Below are 21,582 nucleotides of genomic sequence, written 5' to 3'. Positions count from 1 at the left end.
TCCTCTAAACCCCCCCAACACCCGAGGACTGAGCATGCCCAGTGATCACCAGGGGTCATGGAATGTTGAATATCAGCTGGAAAAGTAAAACAGAAAACTGAGCAAGGGGACAGTTCACAGAAGTGTCGCCCAACCTTTTTGGAGCAGCAGTGGTCACATCTAGAAATATGAGCAAATTTCAGGAGACCACCACAATCAGCCTCCTCCCCTCATTGGAGTTTTTCCCCTTCCTGATCTAAATCATTTAAGTCAACCGCACTCAAGCCAGCCACTGCCAAAAGGTAAAAGAAAAGACTACTGGGCCCCTCAAAATGGGGTCTTCGCAGGTACCAGGTAAAGCACAAGGGGGCACAACAGTAGGGATACTAGGGATTCTCTTTGGAGTAGATCCACTGTGTTGGATTCAATGCAAGTTCCACTCCGCAATCCCACTGAAATTAATGGGCATGACTGACTCAGGTCTTTCCATGGGTCTACTCCAAGTAAGACTTAGCTGAGTATAGCCCACTGAAACTACTGGACCTAAATTAGTCTTAAATTCTAGCATGTCTTCTCTGAGTATGACCAACTCCAATTGAAGTTTACAGTATCCTGAAGGATGTTGGTTGGTTGAGATCCTGAATGGGAGCAATCTTCCTAGAGGGCAAAGATAAACTGCGGCATTTTCTGACAGCCCCTCCTTCTAAGTGTCCTCAATGGCAAGGTACCTGGTGATAGTCCTCCATGAACTTGAGGTGGCTCTCCTCACAGATAAGCAAGTTGAGGTACTCCTTCCAGTCAGCGTGGACTGCCTCAATGTGAGCCTGCAAGCAAGAGGATAGCAGGTAATGCTCAGTAGGTCACAGAAGGGACCAAGAGAGACTGATAGGGGACCAGCTGGGGGTGGAGAAAGGACCTCATGCGCATGGCAGCAGCCAAACTCACCTCAATGGGGATCTTCCCAGGGTGACTTTGGGCCAGTAGCTTATTGCCGTCCTCATGCAGCTTGTTGATCGCTCCCTCTTTTTCTTCCAAATTCCGGTTGATGAAATTCTAAAGGGAGAAGGAAGGAAGCAGAGACGTTACCATCTTATGTCTGGGCAGTCCACAACCCAGTCGGGCAGAGTGGTCCAGGGGGGTTCAGCACCCATTACTATTTCCGCAGCAGGGCCCCTGTCTCTAGCGTGCTTAGAGGCACTCAGTCAGCATAAAAGGGGAGCTTCTCAGCCGCTATATGCTCCCAACACTAAGCATGGAGGAACACTGAAAACACAAGGGGCTTCAGTTTCAAGAGACTGGTGTGCAAATTCTCTTATGTACAATGGAACTTCAAGGAAAAGATGGATATTGGAGCAGTCCAAATCATTTCCCCATGTACAGGCACAGGAAATTACTAGATGCAGGTGAAAGGCAACACATGGAGATCTGCATTGATGGTTGCAATGCATCCTTGGTTATTATTATTGTGTAGTCTTCAAAGGGCATGGCTGTGACTATCATGAAGAGACCGACACTTCTGAATTTCCTACTAACACTATTGCCGTGACTTTCAGCAAGTCAAGGAAACATTAGTTTCAACCCCATTCCACACAGGGCCTTTAGTTGGATCGAGGTCGTTGGAGTTTACAAAGCTTCTCTCCACAGGTTACCTCTTTTGTCTCCTTGCCAGGTTTATTTTCCTTAATTGAATTTATAAAGAAATATGGGGGATAGCCGATGTTCATCATATTGAGAGGAGACCCATTGAAATTTATGGATCTGCTCTGAGGACAACTTAGTTGGCTGTCACCCAATGTATGTAACACTTAAAAGAGTTTTGTATCTAACAGTCATACCCAGAGGAGACCCACTGAAGGAAGTGGGTCTAGTCTGAAAATCATGTAGTTGGATACAAACCAGAGTAGCAAAGGCAGGTCCCAATCCTGAGCAGTTTACAGTCTAAAATTGTGCAATGCAATTAGCAACAACAATATCACCACCAACACCATTTATCTGACACCTGTGTAGACACTAACTGTTAAGCACATGTGAAACACATTCTTTCCAAAAGGATTCTGAGCACTGAGTTTACCCTTCACATATTTACAATTCTCAGCAACCCTTAACAAACTAGGGGGTCCAGACTTTTGTGAGGGGGAAAATGGGCTTTGGATGTGCTTTGAAAGTATAGTGTGTACAAAGGGCTTGTGATGTCTTAAGATGTACAGATCAGATTAGTTCATACTGGAATTCACGATGATTACCACCTCCTTTAATATATTTCTGCCCTTCAGCTTCAATTCAGGCTGAATAATTCAGATCCAAATGCCAGAATGCGTTTTCCACACAGATCTCAAAGTCAAACTGCCTCCTGAGGGGGGATAAGCTCTGGGGAGAAAATGTACCTCGTACTGGCGCCGGCGGCTTGGGTAGTCGAGGTTACGGTCGCTCCAGTCAAACTGCATCCTGTCTTTAGCCTGCTGATCTAGCCAGTAGAGCTTGTTGGTGCAGCGCTGCATGTAATCCTGGAGCGAGTTCAAATCCTGCTGCCTCTGTTGGGATCCTGACTGCAAGCAGAGAGGGAGTTTTGTCAACCATCAAGGCTTGGAGATTGGGAGTCACAGAGAGCAACTCGAGAGAGGGCTAAGTCTACTGTGAAATACATAACTTGTGCACTCCTGTCTCCTGGTGTCAAGATTCTAGACCACATTGAGTTGGGAATGGGAGGGGCAGGGAAGGAATAGCAGTCGAAGTATCTTGTGCACTTTGACCAAGCTCTGATCAAAGTAAGGAACAACAGAGAGTACATTCAGGGTATGACTCAAAGGGCCCTTAAATGCTTATTGACGCTGATCAAGGCTTCATGTGCTGAGATACAGTTTAGGGGGGTGTTGTTGGGCAGGTTGTTATTGATATTATTTTGTGCATCTTTATTTTCATATCTTATTATGATTTATGTGGACATTTTCAATTTGGTTGTGCACTTTTCGATGTTTTATTGTTTATGAGTACTTTTGTTATGTTTATAATTATGTAATTTTTTTCATGTTGTAAGTCGCCTTGAGTACGTTTTGAACTATGGAAAGGTGGCACGTATTCAGGAATCCTCCTCAGCGCTGCCTTAATTCACATGGGGCATAGCATGCCAACCAAGGTCTCAGCCACACCATACATGTAACACACACATAAATCATATGGCTTCCTCCAAAGAGTCCTGGGAACTGTAGTTCACAGAGCTACAGCTCCCAGCACTCTTAACAAACCAAAGTTCTCATGATTCTCTGGGGGAATCTGTGTACATTAAATATGCTCTGTATATGGTATGAATGGGACTCAAGAGTCTCCTCACATCACCTCTGACTTGCTTGGATGTACCAAAGTTAGTCCCTGATCTTTTGAGGACGGAAAATAAAAAGAACAAGGTCTTACCAGCAGTTTCTGATATTTCACCTGGAGCCCACTCATATATTCCTGGAAACAAACAAAGAGAAAATGAACAAAACACTGGACAAGGCCCCCAACAGAGGGTGTTACCACACTTCCCAAAGCAAATAAACTTGCTATGTGCATGCAGCTTTTAATCAAATGATCAATCGATCACTGGGGAAGAGGCAATTTGCATCCCCCAAGAGGGTACTGGGTTCTGTCTAACTCCTTTCTTTTTCTTTTTGCTCTTCTTGCCAAAATCAGTGAGTCTTTGGGAAGGAAAGGGGGAAGAATGATGGAGGGGAGCAGATGAAGCCTTTGTGCTGGGGATTAGCTACCCCGATTTGTGTATTAGATTTTTATTCTATCCTTCCTCCAGTGATCCTATACCAAGGAAATCCTCTCCTCTCTCATCTGGTTCTCTAACCACTACAACACATGGTCTTGGTTGGTGTATTTATGTGTTTGCTGTGGGAGACGGTTATAACACACGGCAAAAGTGTTTTGTTGAGTATTTATTTATTGGATTTGTATCCACCCTTCCTCCCGAAAAAGTCCAGAGCAGCCAGCACATAAGCTTTATCTTAAGCATTCTAAAGTAGTTAAAACATTATAAAAATAGATTCAGTAAACAATAAATACAAATGTTTTCAAATACCTCCTGAAAATTAATAAAAGTGAGTCAGACGCACCTCACTAGGGAAGGCATTCCACAAATGGGGAGCCACCAGTGAAAAGGCCCAACCGGGCAGCCCCTCGTGGTGGCAGCCCCAACAAATAACCTCTCTCATTCAAAGAGTAAAGCTTACAGAGTCTCTCATTTAAAGACTATGTAGGCTGTGGAGGAGAGAGGAGAGGAGCTAGAGTTAGGTAGGACAAAGTAACATCTGCAACACTTACTCAAACCCACTACACAAGGTGGTGTTGGCCCTTGAACTGTGTTTGAATCACTTTTTGAGAGATTCCTGAAGCTCCTGAACCTTTAACTGGGGTACATCGGGCAGAAATCCAACAGGTTCAGCTTCCCTCATCATTGGAGCCCCTGTGACGGGGAAAAGCTACACCAGTTGGATTTCTCCTGTCACTGCTTAAAGGCACAGGAACTGCGTAAAACCAATTCTGTCCCCTCCCCTCCTCCCGAAGAACTGCAAAGCAGGCATTAGAAGCGCATGATACCTTGTCACCTTCCTTGCTGATGTGCGGTCCTATAGCCATCACTTCATTATGGAAGATGTTGTGCTCCTCCACCTGACCGTTGACTGATGGCAAGTCAGTGCCGAAGCCCTTGCTGTTCAATATTTCCTAGTGGTAAAAGAAAAGTGGGAGGTTCCAGTCTTTCCGCCAAACTCCTGGCAAACAAAGCAGGCCAAGAACACGGCAGCACAGGAGGCTGCCCTATACAGAGTCAACCCATCAGCCTGTTTAGCTTAGTATTGTCCACAGCCAATGTTCTGCAGCCTTGGGTTCCCCAGATGTTGTTGCACTACACCTCCCATCATCCCCGACCATTGGCTAAGCTGGCTGGGGCTGATGGAAGTTGTAGTCCAACAATGCCCGGGAACCGAAGGCTGAACACTCATCTACACCAGCATGCAGACAGTTCTGTGCCAAAAATTCCTCCTGCATTTTTTTTTAACATTCCTCATCAGAAATTGCACTTGGAAATTATCAAAGAGGACAGGGAAATCCTTATGGGTGGGATGTAGGGATTTTGTGGCATTTGCCTTATTTTTGAGATGGCAGGTGGATGCTGTTGAGCATCCTTTCTGTCGTTCTACAAACCATGTCTCTAGCAGTCTGCATTCTGCAGCCTTCCTGGGTGCCCACATTTCAATAAAGACCATTTAATTAAACCATGTTCAATTAAAGGGAAGACAGGTAACTCTTCCCATAGGTGGTTTTTTCTTATTCCTTTTTTTCAAAACAGCAAGCACGGGCAGCCAGAGAGTTTGCAGTGCACTGAAGAAATGTTGCTGGGAAGGAAACAGAGACACCACCCTTGGCTACCTTGCAAATGAAAAGGCGAGTTTTGGGAACAAGGCAATAAATCACCAACCCCTTTTGGCAGGGCCAAAAATGTCTGAGAAACCAGAGGACAGATTTCAATGCAGCGCTACCTCCAGATGTCCCAGTGATGGCTGGGGCTGATGGGAGCTGTCGTACAAAACATCTGGAGGGCACCAGATTGGGGACAGCTGGTCTACACTGATTTGGCATGCGCTGCAAAATTCAGTGAAGTGCAACTTCCGAAAAATGGCTGCATTTTAGCTTGCATATTGTTTTGGAAAGAAGGTTCACCTTTTAATGCAAACTGAACTGAATGTGTCTCCCGTCCCTAGATGCAAGTATCTAGAATGTTGTTGCTACTGTCTTTCCCTTCCTCCAAAACAAAAGTGCCCTGTTTTAAGCCCACTTGTTGCAATTTTGCACAGGATGGCGCTCAGCCAAGATGCAGAAGGCTCCCTCCTGTGATGCTGGATAGCCGTGCCCTGCCCCTGGCAAAGGGAGGGAAGCTCTCGCCAGGCAGCCCAGAGACAGAACTGCAAAGCTAGCAGAACCTGGGCTGCTGCACAAAGCCTCTCATTAAGCCAAAAGCTAGGGGGCATCTCCAGCCAGCAGCCAGGGAGGATTTGGGGGGGATTTGCAACTGGAAGCTGACAAAGCAACTGGAAGAGGAGCAAAAATCAACAGCGGGGAAGAGATCTGGCAGCCTAAAGCTTTTATCTCTCTACCCCATTTTGTGAGCTGATTAACAGTGCCCAGGCACCTGACGAATGGGGCGGGGGCAGGACTTTCAATCAAGACAACGGACACTGAGTGAGCTTTTCAGTACATTCATGGCTGGACGAGAAGTTGATGGAGACAGGTCCATCCAGATGAATGGGGGGCTGCCCCACCAACCTCAGTCTGCCCTCAGCCAGCCCCCACCTGTTTACCTACCTCCTTATTTACCAGTCCAGGTGACAACACATCTTCCTCCTTAGTTTTAGTGTTAACCCTTGCAGAACTCAGCAGGGAGGAGGAGGATGGGGACAGGCTCTGTCTGTCATTATGTCTTCTGGCTCCACCTACTCTTGGGCCACCTGCCAGCCTACAGGTGGAAGGTACCATTTCTGAATGCCCACCCCATACAAATAAGGGAGCTTCATCCCAGTGATGGAAGTACTGTAGCTATTTTTAACTTTAATATATAGAATTGTTTTAAATTGGTTTATATATACGGAGCTGTTCTTAATAGGGGTTTCCCCCCACTTTTATTGTTTTCTGATTGTAACTGTTTTATTTGTTTTATAATTGCGTATTTTACTGTTGTAGCCCATTCTAGGACATTGTGGTTGAGATAGGAAATCTCAATAATATATAAGGAAACTAGGCAAAGCTTATAGTGCATGGATTACATCAATGTGAACTTTTTAAAATGTGCAATTAGCAGTTAAAGGGAAGCCTGAGACGTACTGGGGTTGCAGAGGGTGGGGAGGGAGAAAATGGAAGGTCTGCAAACAACTGGGGTGAGGGGGTGGTTTTTTGGAAAGTATGCTGGAGGATGAGCTAAATTCTCCACCACTGGTCCAAAATGCTGCTCTGGCTTCAACTTTACACCCCCCCCCCAATTACCTACCAAAACAAACAAATATCCCCCATGCAAGTTACCTGGATTCAGGCAATTAACGTCATGTTTAGTTAAGGACCAGAATGGATTAAAAAAGGCTCTTTGGCAAACAGAAATCTAGCACAACAGGGAGAAAAGTTCAGGCCCAGCTCTCTCTCTACTGCACTACATTTCTAGTTCCAGGGAGATGTGCAGGAGAACTCCACTTAGTGCTGTGCTGGATGCCCCCAAAGCCCATATTTTGGAAGAAATGGCTCCAGTCTAAAGAAAAAACAGATCAGATGTCCACTAACTGGATGCAAAGCACCTACTCACCTGCTTCTCTTCAATCACCATGGTCCAGTTGACTTGAGGTTCAATTTCCTGTGGGGTGAAGTTGTAGATCTGATCATGTTTCACACGCAAGTTGCCCACTCTCTCCTTTAGTTGCCGGATGCTGAAGGAAGGAGAGAGGATACAAGCAATTACTGGTTTCTCTGAGCAACGTATAGACGAATGATTCCCTCTCCCCTAACTGCAATACTACTCTCCTCAAAGTGAAACGTTTTGGACCCCCCCCCCCAAAAAAAACCCCTCCTACCCCACATTGCAAAAATGTTATATCAGTTAATTCTGTTTTCCAAGTGTGGATTTTAAGGATCTACACTAATTACTCAGTAACACACTCTCTCAGTCTAACCTACCTCACAAGGCTGTTGTGAAGATAAATGGGGTGGTAGAAGACCTGACTTGAACTAGCCTAATGTGTTGGTTTGAATATATATATATATATATATATATATATATATATATATATATATAATGTGCATTTTGAGAGAAAATTTGTATAGAAATGCATTTTTTGGGGGGTGGGGAGAATGTGCTTTAAATCAAAATATTTAAATCAAAATATCAAAATATTTTGGCACTCAAACCTGGACTTACAGTTGAGGGTGTGCTAAAGTGTCATCGACTGATAACAGATTTGCTCATCCCTAGATGAAAGTTTCAAATCAAGCACCATCCGATATTGCAGTGGGGGGGGGGGAATCTCTGGCCCATGGGCCTAATTGAGTACATTAGGCCTCTAAATGTGGCCTGCAAGGCCATTGGGGCAAACTAGACCCACCTGTCTGTCAACTGATGTAATATGATATTAGGTGTGGAGATCTGTTATCTCCAACCTAAGTGTTAGCTCATCTTAGTGCTGTGGTGCTTAGTGCTGTGGTGCTCTTTACAAGGCGGCAGGCAGTATCTTATCTCTGATCTTAGCACTGTAGGAGTACAACTTTACTATCAAGCTAAGCCTCTGCTGCTGCTGCCTTTTGCAGTCATAGAGCAGGCAGAAGCTTACTTCTGATCTTAGCACTGTAGTCCCACCATGCTAAGAACAGAGATAAGCCTCTGCCTGCTCTCTTGGTTTGAACTTTTCATCACCTGCCAGTGGCCCCACCCATTTGTCAAAATAGTGCACAAAAGGAGGGCCCAACTCTGGATCTAGCACTCCTCCCAGATCCGCTTCCCCACCCCTGCCCTACTGGCTTCCCCAGACTCACTCTTCTGTGATCATATCCCCCTGTGGGTGTTTCATGTGGCGAGCGATGGCAGCATCCCCATCCAGGACATAGAGGAGCTTATCGGATTCTATTAGCTTATCTGCCGTGAGGTCTTGGTACTCAGCAGGTTGACCGGCCTTAAGCTTGTGCAGGTCCTGAGAGAAAGGGAGAGCAGGCTTATATAAACAGCAGAATCAACACAGCGCAAAAAGAAGTATCTCGGGTCCTCTTCCTAACCCGCCAAACCTACAGGGAAGAAGAACTGATCCAGGGATCACTCTAAACAGATCCACTCCACTTCTGTTCTTCACTCACAGCTTTGAGCTGGTTTTCATTGTTAAATAGAAGCAGAATCAATAGAGCTGTGAGGTTAGAACATTAAGAGAATGGGACTCCGAATGAAACAGTAGAGGTGGCATCTCCTTCCTTCTAGGTACAGAGGCTGACCAGACTTGGCCATTGAATCTTTCCTCAAGAGTGATGACAGGCAGGACCTGAACCAATGGCTTCAAGTCACAAGAAAGTAAATTCTGACTAAACATCAGGAAGAACTTTCTGGCGGTAAGAGCTGTTCAACAGCGGAAGGGACTCGCTTGGAAGGTGGTGGACTCTTTTTCTTTGCAGGTTTTTAAGCAGAGGTTGGATGGCCATCTTTTTGGGTGCTTTAGTTGAGATTCCTGCATTGCAGAGGGTTGGACTAGGTGGCCCTTGCGGTCCCTTCTAACTCTACGATTCTGTGACAGCATCCTTCACCATACATCAGGCCAGGGGACTACTATAGCAGAGCTCTGGGAGAGGAGAATGGTTAGGGACTCAAAAGGAGTAGCCGGGTGAGGTGGGGAGCTGCCACCACACAACACAGATCAGCTGCCAGAGGCTGCTGGCTCACTCTGCCCAATGCCAGAGATGGCTGGTACCCATTGGGACTGGTAGGATGGAAAGCAGGAAGCCCAAATAGTCTGTAGAGCCAGAGTCAATGGCATTCTAGTTTTGTCCCCCAACCTCTTCCTCCCTGCTTAGTTCTACAAGGGAACACTGAGACTGAAGAGGAGGAGGGAGCCAATGCCAAGTCCCAAGGCAGGCAGATGGGGCTGGCTGAAGGCAGACAAAGGTCGATGGGGCAGCGCTAAGGGACAAATGCCTCCACTGCCTAATGGTAGGACAAGCCCTGCAAAACAATAACCGTTGCTAGGTTAGAAAGTAGGAACTAAGCCTATTTTACAATCTGAATTGTATAATTAGAGATGGACATTTGTCACCTTAGGCTGCATTTACATTTAAACTGGTCTGAACTGATGTTTCACCCAAAAGTAAGCCTAGAAAAAGTAGTTTTGTACAGGTTTTGAGAACACTGTGTTAGAGAATTCCCAGTATCCTTAACAAACTACAGATTCTCTGGAGGACACCATTTGCTTTAAAGGTAAAGGTAAAGGGACCCCTGACCATTAGGTCCAGTCGTGGCCGACTCTGGGGTTGCGGCGCTCTTCTCGCTTTATTGGCCGAGGGAGCCGGCGTACAGCTTCCGGGTCATGTGGCCAGCATGACTAAGCCGCTTCTGGCGAACCAGAGCAGCGCACAGAAACACCATTTACCTTCCCGCCGGAGTGGTACCTATTTATCTACTTACACTTTGACGTGCTTTCGACCTGCTAGGTTGGCAGAACCATTTGCTTTAGATGTGTTTTAAATATATGGTGTGGATGTCACCTTATTTGGTTCCCCCAAATGTTCAGAAGCCACATTTTGTTTAATGTTACTTTTTTTCAACCTCTGGTTCTGTGTTTTATACTGATCTTATTTTATTGCTAGTTTTTTTGTTGTATTTTTATCTAAGTTTTCTTGTGTTTGATTCATAGAATCATAAGAGTTGGAAGGGATCCTGAGGGTCATCTAGTCCAGGAATTTCAACACACGTCCCCATCCTATTTGAAACCACACCAGAGCCTGCTTAGCTTTGCAAATGTGCTAGCAATTTTATTGCTGCACCATTATTGATATGATTCATTTCTATGTAAAAACCATGTTGAGGTTATTTTAAAAAAAAAATTAAAAGTGGCATATAAGAATGCTGAAATAAAATAAACTCACGTTTTGCATCTTAGAGTCTGCTTCCACAATGTTCTTTTCCACCTGGTCAGCATTTTTCTGCAACTTCTCAATCAGCTCAGACAACTCCTTGCTGGATATGCTGCAAAGAGAGAAAGAGAGATTTCAAGAAGGATGAAACAGCAGATCACAGCCAGCCAGGAGCTCACTCAGGGATATAAGATACAAGGAGCAAGAGTTCCCCTGTGCATATGCAAAGTGCTTTTAATTCACCACCAAGTAACTGCAGCCAGTTGGCCACAATTTTTGGAATAAGAAGAGGAGGGGATTCCAGGAAGCACTCAGCCCCTAACACCTTACAAAATAAACACTACAAAAACAGCAGTTGACTACACTAGTCTGTAAAATCAAAAGAACAGTAGACTACTTCAGTGTAGTGTTTGAAGGACTTTTTTCTGGTGAAGATAAATGTTTATAAAGCACTTTGCTTTCATAGCGAGTCTAATTTTTAATTTGCAAAATGCTTTCACAACCTTTATCTTCATCCAAACGAGCACCCTGTGAGGTTGGTTGCAGATAGCACCATTTTAATGCTGGGGGCGGGGTCAAGGCTAGTAGACAGCGACTTGCCCAAAGCGAAAGATCAAAGCCATGTATGTGTAACACTTGCCAATTTCTTTTTACTGGTCCTGCTTCTGTGCTTTTAAACAGCAAATGAACAGGCATAAATCACGTGAAACCTATCCCTAGTAGGGAATTAAGAGCTGGGTAAAGTTTAACTCATCCATGTCATGCTGCTGTAGGAGCCAAAGGAGCTGCCCATGAACAAAAGTTGGCAACTGGCCATTGATGATGCTTTGGACGAGAGAGGAAGCATTCAGCAATTCAGAAGGGTGTCTGCAGTCTAGCAGGTTGTGGTTGATGCTCCACCCATGAAGGCCTCTGGGCACCCAGGAGAGATTAGTGTCTTCTACCCAATGCTACTCAGCCTTGGTCATTCCCCATCAAGTTTCCTGCATTGAAGCCTAGTCATGCAATCTTTGCTTGAGGGCAGTGGAGTCGGAACATCCTCCTTTTGCTGGAAGTGACACTGGCTCCGGTTTGGCATAGTTGGGGCAAAATACCAAACTGTTGAGGCAAATCCAAGATGGTGTCAAGCCACAGAGCCAACTGCTGTTGCCTTCAGGAAACAGCCTTTATAGGGGTGCCAACTAGAATAAAATATCTAGGTGCATGCACACCATTTGAATGACAACGCCCATCAACTTTGGAGAGGGCCTGAACCATTCAGATATGTTATTAGGGGACGAAGGGACCTCGGCCTCTAGGAATTGGCTCCTATGGAGTTAGACCATTGGCCCATCTAGCTCTGTACTGCCTAAACTGACTGCCAGAGGCTCTCACAGGCTATATACGTCCTTATTTATGAGTGTACGCCTCCTTCCGGCAACTCCTGCTGCCAAGCTGGTGCCAAACGTATTGCTCTGTTTTCCTTTGGACCACATCAGCGAGGCTGAGAGGAGGGTCTTGCTATATGGGCAGGGCAGGATTTCCATACACAGTGCCCAGGTTTGAGCCCCAGAGAGGTCACTTTGGTGCTGCAAACGCAGCAAAAGCAACATGGGAGGCAGCAGTTACGAGTTACAAGTCTCTGCAGCCACAGCAGGCGCTGTGATTCTCCAGCGGTTTATCATTATTTATTATTGTTAATTCTACTACCTTTTTATTTTTTTACTGGAACCTTGAAGTCCATCAAGTAGAGGAAAGCTCAAAACAGTGGTTTGTGTGAAGGCGGAACCAGGTCCAAAATGGGGCAGAGCCAATGACCTTTTGAACCCCATGAACCATACTCTGAGATAGTCAGTAAATCAGCATGGGAGTTACTACAGATCAGAGATCCTAACAGGGTTAGACAGAGGCTAAGCCTGCCTGCTGTCCTATCACCCCTAATTTGCCTCCTTCAGGAAGCAGACGCTCTCCCCTCTCTCATTTGTCTCAAATTTCAGTCCATCGAGGCTTCCCCCTTAGAACTCAGTGGGATTATTCTGAAAACTAAGTCACCCTTGTTTGCAAAGTCTTCTGAATTAGAGTACAGTGGTACCTTGGGTTAAGTACTTAATTCGTTCCGGAGGTCTGTACTTAACCTGAAACTGTTCTTAACCTGAAGCACCGCTTTAGCTAATGGGGTCTCCTGCTGCCGCTGTGCTGCCGGAGCACGATTTCTGTTCTTAACCTGAAGCAAAGTTCTTAACCTCTCCCAGCTATAAAGGGACTCCTGCTGCGGGGAAGCCTCGGACCATCGGCTGGGTGAGGACTGCAGGGCCTGCTCCCTTCCAGGGCCTTTTCCAACTGGCCCAGGGGGCGTGGCCCAGGCCCTCTCTCCCAGCTATAAAGGGACTCCTGCTGCGGGGAAGCCTCGGACCATCGGCTGGGTGAGGACTGCAGGGCCTGCTCCCTTCCAGGGCCTTTTCCAGCTGGCCCAGGGGGCGTGGCCCAGGCCCTCTCTCCCAGCTATAAAGGGACTCCTGCTGCGGGGAAGCCTCGGACCATCGGCTGGGTGAGGACTGCAGGGCCTGCTCCCTTCCAGGGCCTTTTCCAACTGGCCCAGGGGGCGTGGCCCAGGCCCTCTCTCCCAGCTATAAAGGGACTCCTGCTGCGGGGAAGCCTCGGACCATCGGCTGGGTGAGGACTGCAGGGCCTGCTCCCTTCCAGGGCCTTTTCCAGCTGGCCCAGGGGGCGTGGCCCAGGCCCTCTCTCCCAGCTATAAAGGGACTCCTGCTGCGGGGAAGCCTCGGACCATCGGCTGGGTGAGGACTGCAGGGCCTGCTCCCTTCCAGCGCCTTTTCCAACTGGCCCAGGGGGCGTGGCCCAGGCCCTCTCTCCCAGCTATAAAGGGACTCCTGCTGCGGGGAAGCCTCGGACCATCGGCTGGGTGAGGACTGCAGGGCCTGCTCCCTTCCAGGGCCTTTTCCAACTGGCCCAGGGGGCGTGGCCCAGGCCCTCTCTCCCAGCTATAAAGGGACTCCTGCTGCGGGGAAGCCTCGGACCATCGGCTGGGTGAGGACTGCAGGGCCTGCTCCCTTCCAGGGCCTTTTCCAGCTGGCCCAGGGGGCGTGGCCCAGGCCCTCTCTCCCAGCTATAAAGGGACTCCTGCTGCGGGGAAGCCTCGGACCATCGGCTGGGTGAGGACTGCAGGGCCTGCTCCCTTCCAGGGCCTTTTCCAACTGGCCCAGGGGGCGTGGCCCAGGCCCTTTTTGGAACAAACTTTTTGGGAAGGGTGGGAAGTGTTCTGCCATTGCTTCCCTGTTCCAGGTGGTTAATGTGCTTTAAAATGTCCTCAAGCAGTCGGTGGCAATTTAAATTTTTATTTCTTTTTTTCCTTTTTTCCTTTGTTGGGGGTGGGTGGGATGGATATTTGGTTGGGGATTAATTTTAGTATAATTGTTCTGTTCTTTTTTGTTGTTGTTGTTTTATTGGTTCTGTATAGTTTGCGTTTTGTTTTTAAGGGGCGGGATCAGGGCTGCCTGGGAGTGGGGCCCCAGCCAACACGATGGCTGGGACAAGTTCCACAGGGGGGGAAGCACTGGGACATCCGATCTCGGTGATCATGGGCAGGAGGCGGAGTTACGCTAAGACCAGATCATGTCATTACCGAGGAGGCAGGTTTAGTCGTTGTCTGAAGACTATCCCTGCCTCCGGGTCTGGCCTTGACCGGATGGATACTGGAATCAACAGGGGAAACCTACATGACCTGAAGGTGTTGCTGTGTAATGCCAGGTCAATGATGAATAAAACCACTGCCATCCACGACCTGATTGTGGATGGAGGATTTGACCTGGCATGTGTGACGGAGACCTGGTTGGAGGAAGCAGATGGGCCTGTCCTTGCCGCTGCTTGCCCACCAGGTTTCGCTTACACACAGCAACCCAGGTCATGTGGGCGGGGAGGGGGGGTTGCAGTGATTTTTAGGAAGTCACTAGCTTGCACCAGGCGTCCTACTGGGAAGATCCAGTTTTCTGAGTGCATGTTCTGGAAGTTGGGCAATAGGGGCAGTACAGGATTCCTTTTGGTGTACCGACCTCCCCGCTGCACCAAGGATTCCCTGTCTGAGCTGCTTCAGGTCGTGGCGGATTTTCTCCTGGAGACACCTAGTTTGGTTGTCCTAGGGGATTTTAACATCCATGCCGACACGACCTTACAAGGGGCCGCTCGGGACTTCGTGGAAAGCATGGCCTCCATGGGGCTGTCCCTGAATAAGTTTGGCCCAACTCATAGTCATGGACATGCCTTAGACCTGGTGTTCACCTCTAGTGACGTGGGTGATCTGACACTAAGTAAAAGTGAAACAAAAGAAGTGCCATGGTCAGATCACTTCCTGGTGCAACTGGACTTCTCCGCGACCCTTCCCCTCTGCAGGGAGGTGGGACCAATTCGGATGGTCCGCCCCCGCCACTTAATGGATCCAGATGGTTTCCAGAGAGTGGTAGGGGATGCTTTATCCCATGTTGATGGCCTTTCAGCTGATTCCCTGGTGGCCCGCTGGAATGCGGAGTTAACCAGGGCTATCGACTGTCTGGCTCCGAAGCGCCCTCTCCGATTGCATGGAGCCCGGACAGCCCCGTGGTTTTCTTCGGAGCTGAGGGCGATGAAACAATCGCTGAGACGGCTAGAGCGTCGGTGGCAAAAAACTCACTCCGAATCTGACCGGACACAGGTTAGAGCTCAACTTCGAGCCTACCAAGTGGCGATAGCGACGGCGAAGAAGACTTTCTTCACCGCCTCTATTGCATCTGCAGAAAATAGTAGCAGGAGACTCTTTCAGGTGGTTCGCAATTTAACGGAACCACCTTTACCACCGGGGCCTTGTAAAGACCCCAAGATCTCCTGCAACGATTTTGCAAAGTTTTTTGCAGATAAAATCACTCATATTCGGAAGGAGCTAGACACCACCGTGGGAGCAGGGCTGGGGCGGGAGAGTGCTAGAGCTCTGTCTGGTCAAGTTGCATGGAATCAATTTCAATCCGTTACCCCCGAGGATGTGGACAGGCTGCTTGGACGCGTGAAACCAACCACCTGTCTCCTTGATCCTTGCCCATCCTGGCTAATAAAAGCAAGCCGGGAAGGGCTGGGCGATGGGCTCTGCGGGGTGGTGAATGCTTCCCTCTGTGAGGGAACATTCCCAGATCCGCTGAAAGAAGCGGTCATTAAACCGCTTCTTAAAAAAACATCTTTAGACCCGGCCAGTATGGCCAACTATCGCCCAGTCTCAAATCTTCCATTCTTGGGCAAGGTGATTGAGCGCGTGGTTGCTGAACAACTCCAGGCACGCCTGGAGGATGCGGACCATTTGGATCCCTTCCAATCAGGATTCAGGCCTCATCATGGGACTGAAACTGCCTTGGTCGCGCTGGCTGATGATCTCCGGCGAGCTAGGGACAAAGGTGAGAGTTGTTTCCTGGTTCTGCTGGATCTCTCAGCGGCCTTTGATACAATCGACCATAACATCCTTCTGGACCGTCTAGAGGGGCTGGGAGCTGGGGGCACTGTTATGCAGTGGTTTCGCTCCTTCCTCCTGGGCCGTGTTCAGAAAGTGGTGGTGGGGGATGAGTGTTCAGACCCCTGGGCCCTCACTTGCGGGGTGCCTCAGGGTTCCGTCCTCTCCCCCATGCTTTTTAACATCTATATGAAGCCACTGGGAGAGATCATCAGGGGGTTTGGACTGGGTGTCCATCAATATGCAGATGATACCCAGCTCTACCTCTCTTTCAAATCAGAACCAGTGAAGGCGGTGAAGGTCCTGTGTGAGTGCCTGGAGGCAGTTGGAGGATGGATGGCGGCTAATGGATTGAGGTTGAATCCTGACAAGACAGAAGTACTGTTTTTGGGGGACAGGGGGCGGGCTGGTGTGGAGGACTCCCTGGTCCTGAATGGGGTAACTGTGCCCCTGAAGGACCAGGTGCGCAGCCTGGGAGTCATTTTGGACTCACAGCTGTCCATGGAGGCGCAGGTCAATTCTGTGTCCAGGGCAGCTGTCTACCAACTCCACCTGGTACGCAGGCTGAGACCCTACCTGCCCGCGGACTGTCTCGCCAGAGTGGTGCATGCTCTGGTTATCTCCCGCTTGGACTACTGCAATGCGCTCTACGTGGGGCTACCTTTGAAGGTGACTCGGAAACTACAACTAATCCAGAATGCGGCAGCTAGACTGGTGACTGGGGGCGGCCGCCGAGACCATATAACACCGGTCTTGAAAGACCTACATTGGCTCCCAGTACGTTTCCGAGCACAATTCAAAGTGCTGGTGTTGACCTTTAAAGCCCTAAACGGCCTCGGCCCAGTATACCTGAAGGAGCGTCTCCACCCCCATCGTTCTGCCCGGATGCTGAGGTCCAGCGCCGAGGGCCTTCTGGCGGTTCCCTCATTGCGAGAAGCAAAGCTACAGGGAACCAGGCAGAGGGCCTTCTCGGTAGTGGCGCCTGCCCTATGGAACGCCCTCCCATCAGATGTCAAAGCGATAAATAACTACCTGACATTCAGAAGGCATCTTAAGGCAGCCCTGTTCAGGGAAGTTTTTAATCTGTGATATTTTAGTGTATTTTTGGTTTCTATGGAAGCCGCCCAGAGTGGCTGGGGAAACCCAGCCAGATGGGCGGGGTACAAATAATAAATTATTATTATTATTATTATTATTATTAACCTGAAGCACTATTTCTGGGTTAGCGGAATCTGTAACCTGAAGCGTCTGTAACCTGGGGTACCCCTGTACTGTTTCTTATAGTTCTGAAACTTGAGGCGCATTCCTGCCTGCCTACCCAGCCACCCCCCAAATCCAAATTAGAAGCCGTCTCCCTGCTTACATTGCAAAGGGTTAAAATATGCAAAAGCAGGAATAGCCCTTTGCATGACTCCCTGATAAGAGCACACAGGGACATAACAGGCAACTACTTCTGCAGACAGTGAATGGGTGATTTGGACTCATGGAAATCTTTGGTTATTTCATTTATCTCTCATAACATAATAGCTGTTCCCTCGTGGCAGATAGTTTTGGAATTACTGTGCTGGAATGATGAAAGCCTGGCACTTGACAGAACCTTTTGGTGAAACCTCCCTCCTGCTTATACAGCACTGTTCCTACTAAGCAATTGCCTCTTGACTTGCCAAGCTTGTTCTCTCTCCTAGCCAAGCATCCTCTCGGACGGAGGGTGACTCACGGCTCCTCTGACTGACAGTTTTGGACAGGAAACGAGACAGCAGCACAGCATCCGGACAGGAACAACCAGAGATCCTGAACAAGGGGCAAGGTCTAATGAGAGGCTTGTGCACTGGAAGAACTATGCCAGCAGCATTCCTAGGCTTGTGAAAACCGAAGCAGACAACCACAACCAACCAACACCCCTCCCCCCGTTTTCCTAAATGATGCCTTAAGAAACAGAACGCAGCTTTTGCTTGCAAATGATAGGAACGGGTAAATTGGTCAATTCTGATTTCTCTCATTTTCTCCCAACCTTCTTCCATTCAGTTCCCCATGTTTCCACTTCAGTTTTCAAAATTAGGGTGAAAAAGACCCCACGAAAATTCATCAGCGTTAAGTGTCCTCTATTTGTCAAGACATGGTCAAAATCACCCCCACCATTTTCCAAATATTCTCCCCCTGTGAAAGTGGGGACTGGGGGGTGGCTGCTTTGGTCTCCCCACCTCCCTGTTTGAGGGCTCTCCCCCCTGCCACCTGATTCTGCATGGATGGTGATGTTTCAGATATACAGTCGTACCTTGGACCCAAACACCTTGCCTCCCAAAACAAATCGACTCCCGAACAATCGAAACCCAGAAGTGAGTGTTCCGGTTTTCGAACAATTTTCGGAAGCCAAACATTCAGCACAGCTTCCGATTGGCTGCAGGACGCTCCTTCAGCCAATCGGAAGCCACACCTTGGTTTTCAAATGGTTCCGGGAGTCAAACGGACTCCCAGAACGCATTCTGTTCGAGAACCAAGGTATGACTGTATATGGTTTTGCACTCAAAGGATGGGTTTGCTATTAGTAATTGGCTACTGCAGAAAATTATGTGCTAGGATCAACTGATCTTGTGCTCACAACAGAGCCATCACAACAAACACATGAGCTGAACCTAAGAAGTGTGAAGATCCCAGTTCAGTTCTCACCTTGGCCACAAACTCACAAGGTAGCTCTAAGCAAGCCATTGTCTCTCAGACCCACATCTGAGAAATGTGGCTAATAATAAAGTCACCAAGATTATGAATGTTTGAATTGCTTTGAAACCCACCCCCAATATATAGACAGATAGGATAAGGGCCTTTCCAGATTAGTTTGGCATTTTTAATTTCGTTTTTGCAGGTGTATTCTGCAATATGTTATTGATGCAATAATAGTGCATTAGCAGTGAATTTATTCTGAACTGTCCATTCACCATTCTGCTTGATTCCTTGTTCTGTGATGCTTCCCCAGTGTTGCTGGAAGGAAACACTTGCACTATAGTGCAATAAAATAAACAAGAACATTTTTGGCGCAAGAAGCTACAGGATTTCAGCAGGGAGTTACTGGGATAGGCACTGGCTGAAAACAAAGATTATGTCTGCCCTAAAACCTTTGCAGCGGTAAACAGTATTTGAAAGCAGGAGCACAAATAACTACCCCAATAGCATCATGAGTGCAAATCATCATTAATACATGGTAAAAAGCACTTCTAGAGGTGCCCTGAGTATTATCATTAGCATCAGAAACTCCTCCAGTACAATAAGGTGCAACAGACTCAGGAAAAATACTCCTACATTGGGTCACAAGAAGTCAATTCACACAAACTTACAAGTAGGGGCAAATGCACTTTTTCTGGTTGGTTTTGGCCTACCGCAGGCTTCACATTCATTCCGGTTGTATTAAACTTCAAGCTTGGTGTCTGTCACTGTAGCTCTGCTCGATCAACAAAGGCATGCCATTCCTGCCAGGTTTCATGTACCAGCAGCAAATGAACAGTATTGTGGAAGGGACAATAACCATTCAGTTTGCCTTTCAGACCCTGCCAGGCAGGCAAAATGATACCACTGGACTCTGGTCAGCAGAAGGCTGGAGAAACAAAACTCTCCACAGCAGCTCCGCTGAGAAGCTGCACGTGCCAAACTGATTTACACATATGAGACTTGCAGCTAAATGTTGCAGTGTGACATGCTCCTGTCCAAGGCTCCAGTCAGCCATGCATGTTTTTTCAGAGTACTCCATTCCATTCCCCCTCTGGTTTCCCATCACATCCCCATCCATCGCACCAAAGCAAGTTTGGCACCAATTCTCTCATGTGATTTATTCCATGCATGAATGCTGTTGTGCTGTGGAAAAAAGGAGCCTTAAAATCAACTCTGCACCACAACCAATGTAGCTTTTATTGTTATTGTTATTGTTACAGAAAGGTAGCCGTGTTGGTCTGCCATAGTCAAAACGAAATTTTTTTTTTTCTTCCAGTAGCACCTTAAAGACCAACTAAGTTAGTTCTTGGTATGAGCTTTCGTGTGCATGCACACTTCTTCAGATACACTATCTGAAGAAGTGTATCTGAAGAAGTGTTCATGCACACGAAAGCTCATACCAAGAACTAACTTAGTTGGTCTTTAAGGTGCTACTGGAAGAAAAAAAAAATCATTTTGTTATTGTTATTTTTACATTTGCTAGGGAGATACTTTTTTCTTTCCCTTTTTAAGCTGGCATGCTCTTTCTGTTTCTCTCAGAGAGTTTCTCATTTTTCCAATCTTAAATTCAGTTCTCTACATTTCTGTAGCAATTTGCAAAAAACAAATGTATGATTCTATGAATTCTATGCATTCAAGGGAACATTTATCCTAATAAAAACATTTTTGCAAGCAGTTTTCCCTAATATAATGCATTTTCCCATGTTCCTTTCATGAATGCAAACATTTTTATGGACATTCCTCCCTAATACATGCATTTTGGATACGTTCTTGCTTGGAGGACTGCATTACAAAATTCAGAGGTGAATGAATTTCAAAATAGCACTGTGTTTTGCATTATGGTTCAAGAAGTGCAAATTAGTTAGTTTCTAATTTAAATGGAAGCAAAGCTGAATTTCCACCATTACCACACCATACTCTGCAAGAAATCTGGAGATTGCAGTTTTTGTTGCGGGTGTGAGAGCCTTAGACTCTTCACATAATTATTGTTCCTGCAATTACTTGGCTATGATGAAAGTTAAACCGGTTTGATAATAGTAGTTCAGAGTTGCAGTGGGGAAACACCCAGGACTTCATCCACTATGGAATGAGATTTTAGATGTGAAATATGAAGTGTTTTTTTAAAAAAAAAATCTTACCCCATTGCAAATAGGACATTATTGTTCTTATTTCCTGAACCTAACTTGTTATCACACCCGTTAAAAATATGCAGCCAGTATTACTGGAATGGTCTTCAAAACAGAGATCTGCATTCATGCTAACAACCAGAAAATGATTACCACAATCTTATTGTTCACCCCAGTTCTAAACTCATTTACTTGATATTTAAGCCTATGGTATTAGTGGATTTTATTTCCCCTACATTTGGAGGTTTTTAATTAAGGGGGGAAAGTGAGTAAGAGGAGACATGATAGAGGTTTATTGTGTGGAAGATCCAGGATAAAATGAAGTAATCCACACAGGATATTGTTAAACCAGATTTAGTGATATCCCAATGACCGTGTTCTTCTTCCACTTTTGCAGGAAGTATGCCTCAGAATTACCAGTTGCTGAGAATCTCAAATAGGGACTGTGCTCTTCTGATCAAATCCTGCTCACGGACTTCCCATAGGGACACCTGCTTGGCCACTCTGAGAAGAAAATGCTAGACTAGATGAGCCTTTGGCAGGGCTTTCTTTAAGAGATTTCAGGGTTTCAGCACAAGCTGGCAAAGACTACAGAGGAAGCTTTATCAACCTGCCTAAGGAGTCAGGCGAGTGCTTGATTTCACGACTACTATAAAAATACAATAAAAGAAGAAGAAGAAGAGTTTG

The 21,582-nt window shown here is 47.0% G+C and overlaps 1 protein-coding gene across 2 annotated transcripts in view; it reads right to left on the bottom strand.

Annotated features, from left to right (window-relative positions):
- Positions 1-21,582, bottom strand: part of PPL (periplakin) — a 56,444-nt gene that overhangs the window by 18,612 nt on the left and 16,250 nt on the right. For both annotated transcript variants that reach the window (XM_053365046.1, XM_053365045.1), the window contains exons 2-9: positions 10,618-10,717; positions 8,530-8,684; positions 7,310-7,430; positions 4,561-4,686; positions 3,388-3,429; positions 2,364-2,525; positions 925-1,032; positions 708-803 (exon numbers count right to left, since the gene is read on the bottom strand). In XM_053365046.1, coding sequence (XP_053221021.1) covers positions 708-803; positions 925-1,032; positions 2,364-2,525; positions 3,388-3,429; positions 4,561-4,686; positions 7,310-7,430; positions 8,530-8,684; positions 10,618-10,717 — 910 coding nt within the window. The remainder of the gene's footprint in view (positions 1-707; positions 804-924; positions 1,033-2,363; positions 2,526-3,387; positions 3,430-4,560; positions 4,687-7,309; positions 7,431-8,529; positions 8,685-10,617; positions 10,718-21,582) is intronic.

This window comes from Podarcis raffonei, chromosome 14 (assembly GCF_027172205.1).
Source record: "Podarcis raffonei isolate rPodRaf1 chromosome 14, rPodRaf1.pri, whole genome shotgun sequence".
NCBI lineage: Eukaryota > Metazoa > Chordata > Lepidosauria > Squamata > Lacertidae > Podarcis > Podarcis raffonei.
This window is presented reverse-complemented; position numbering and strand designations above follow the sequence as displayed.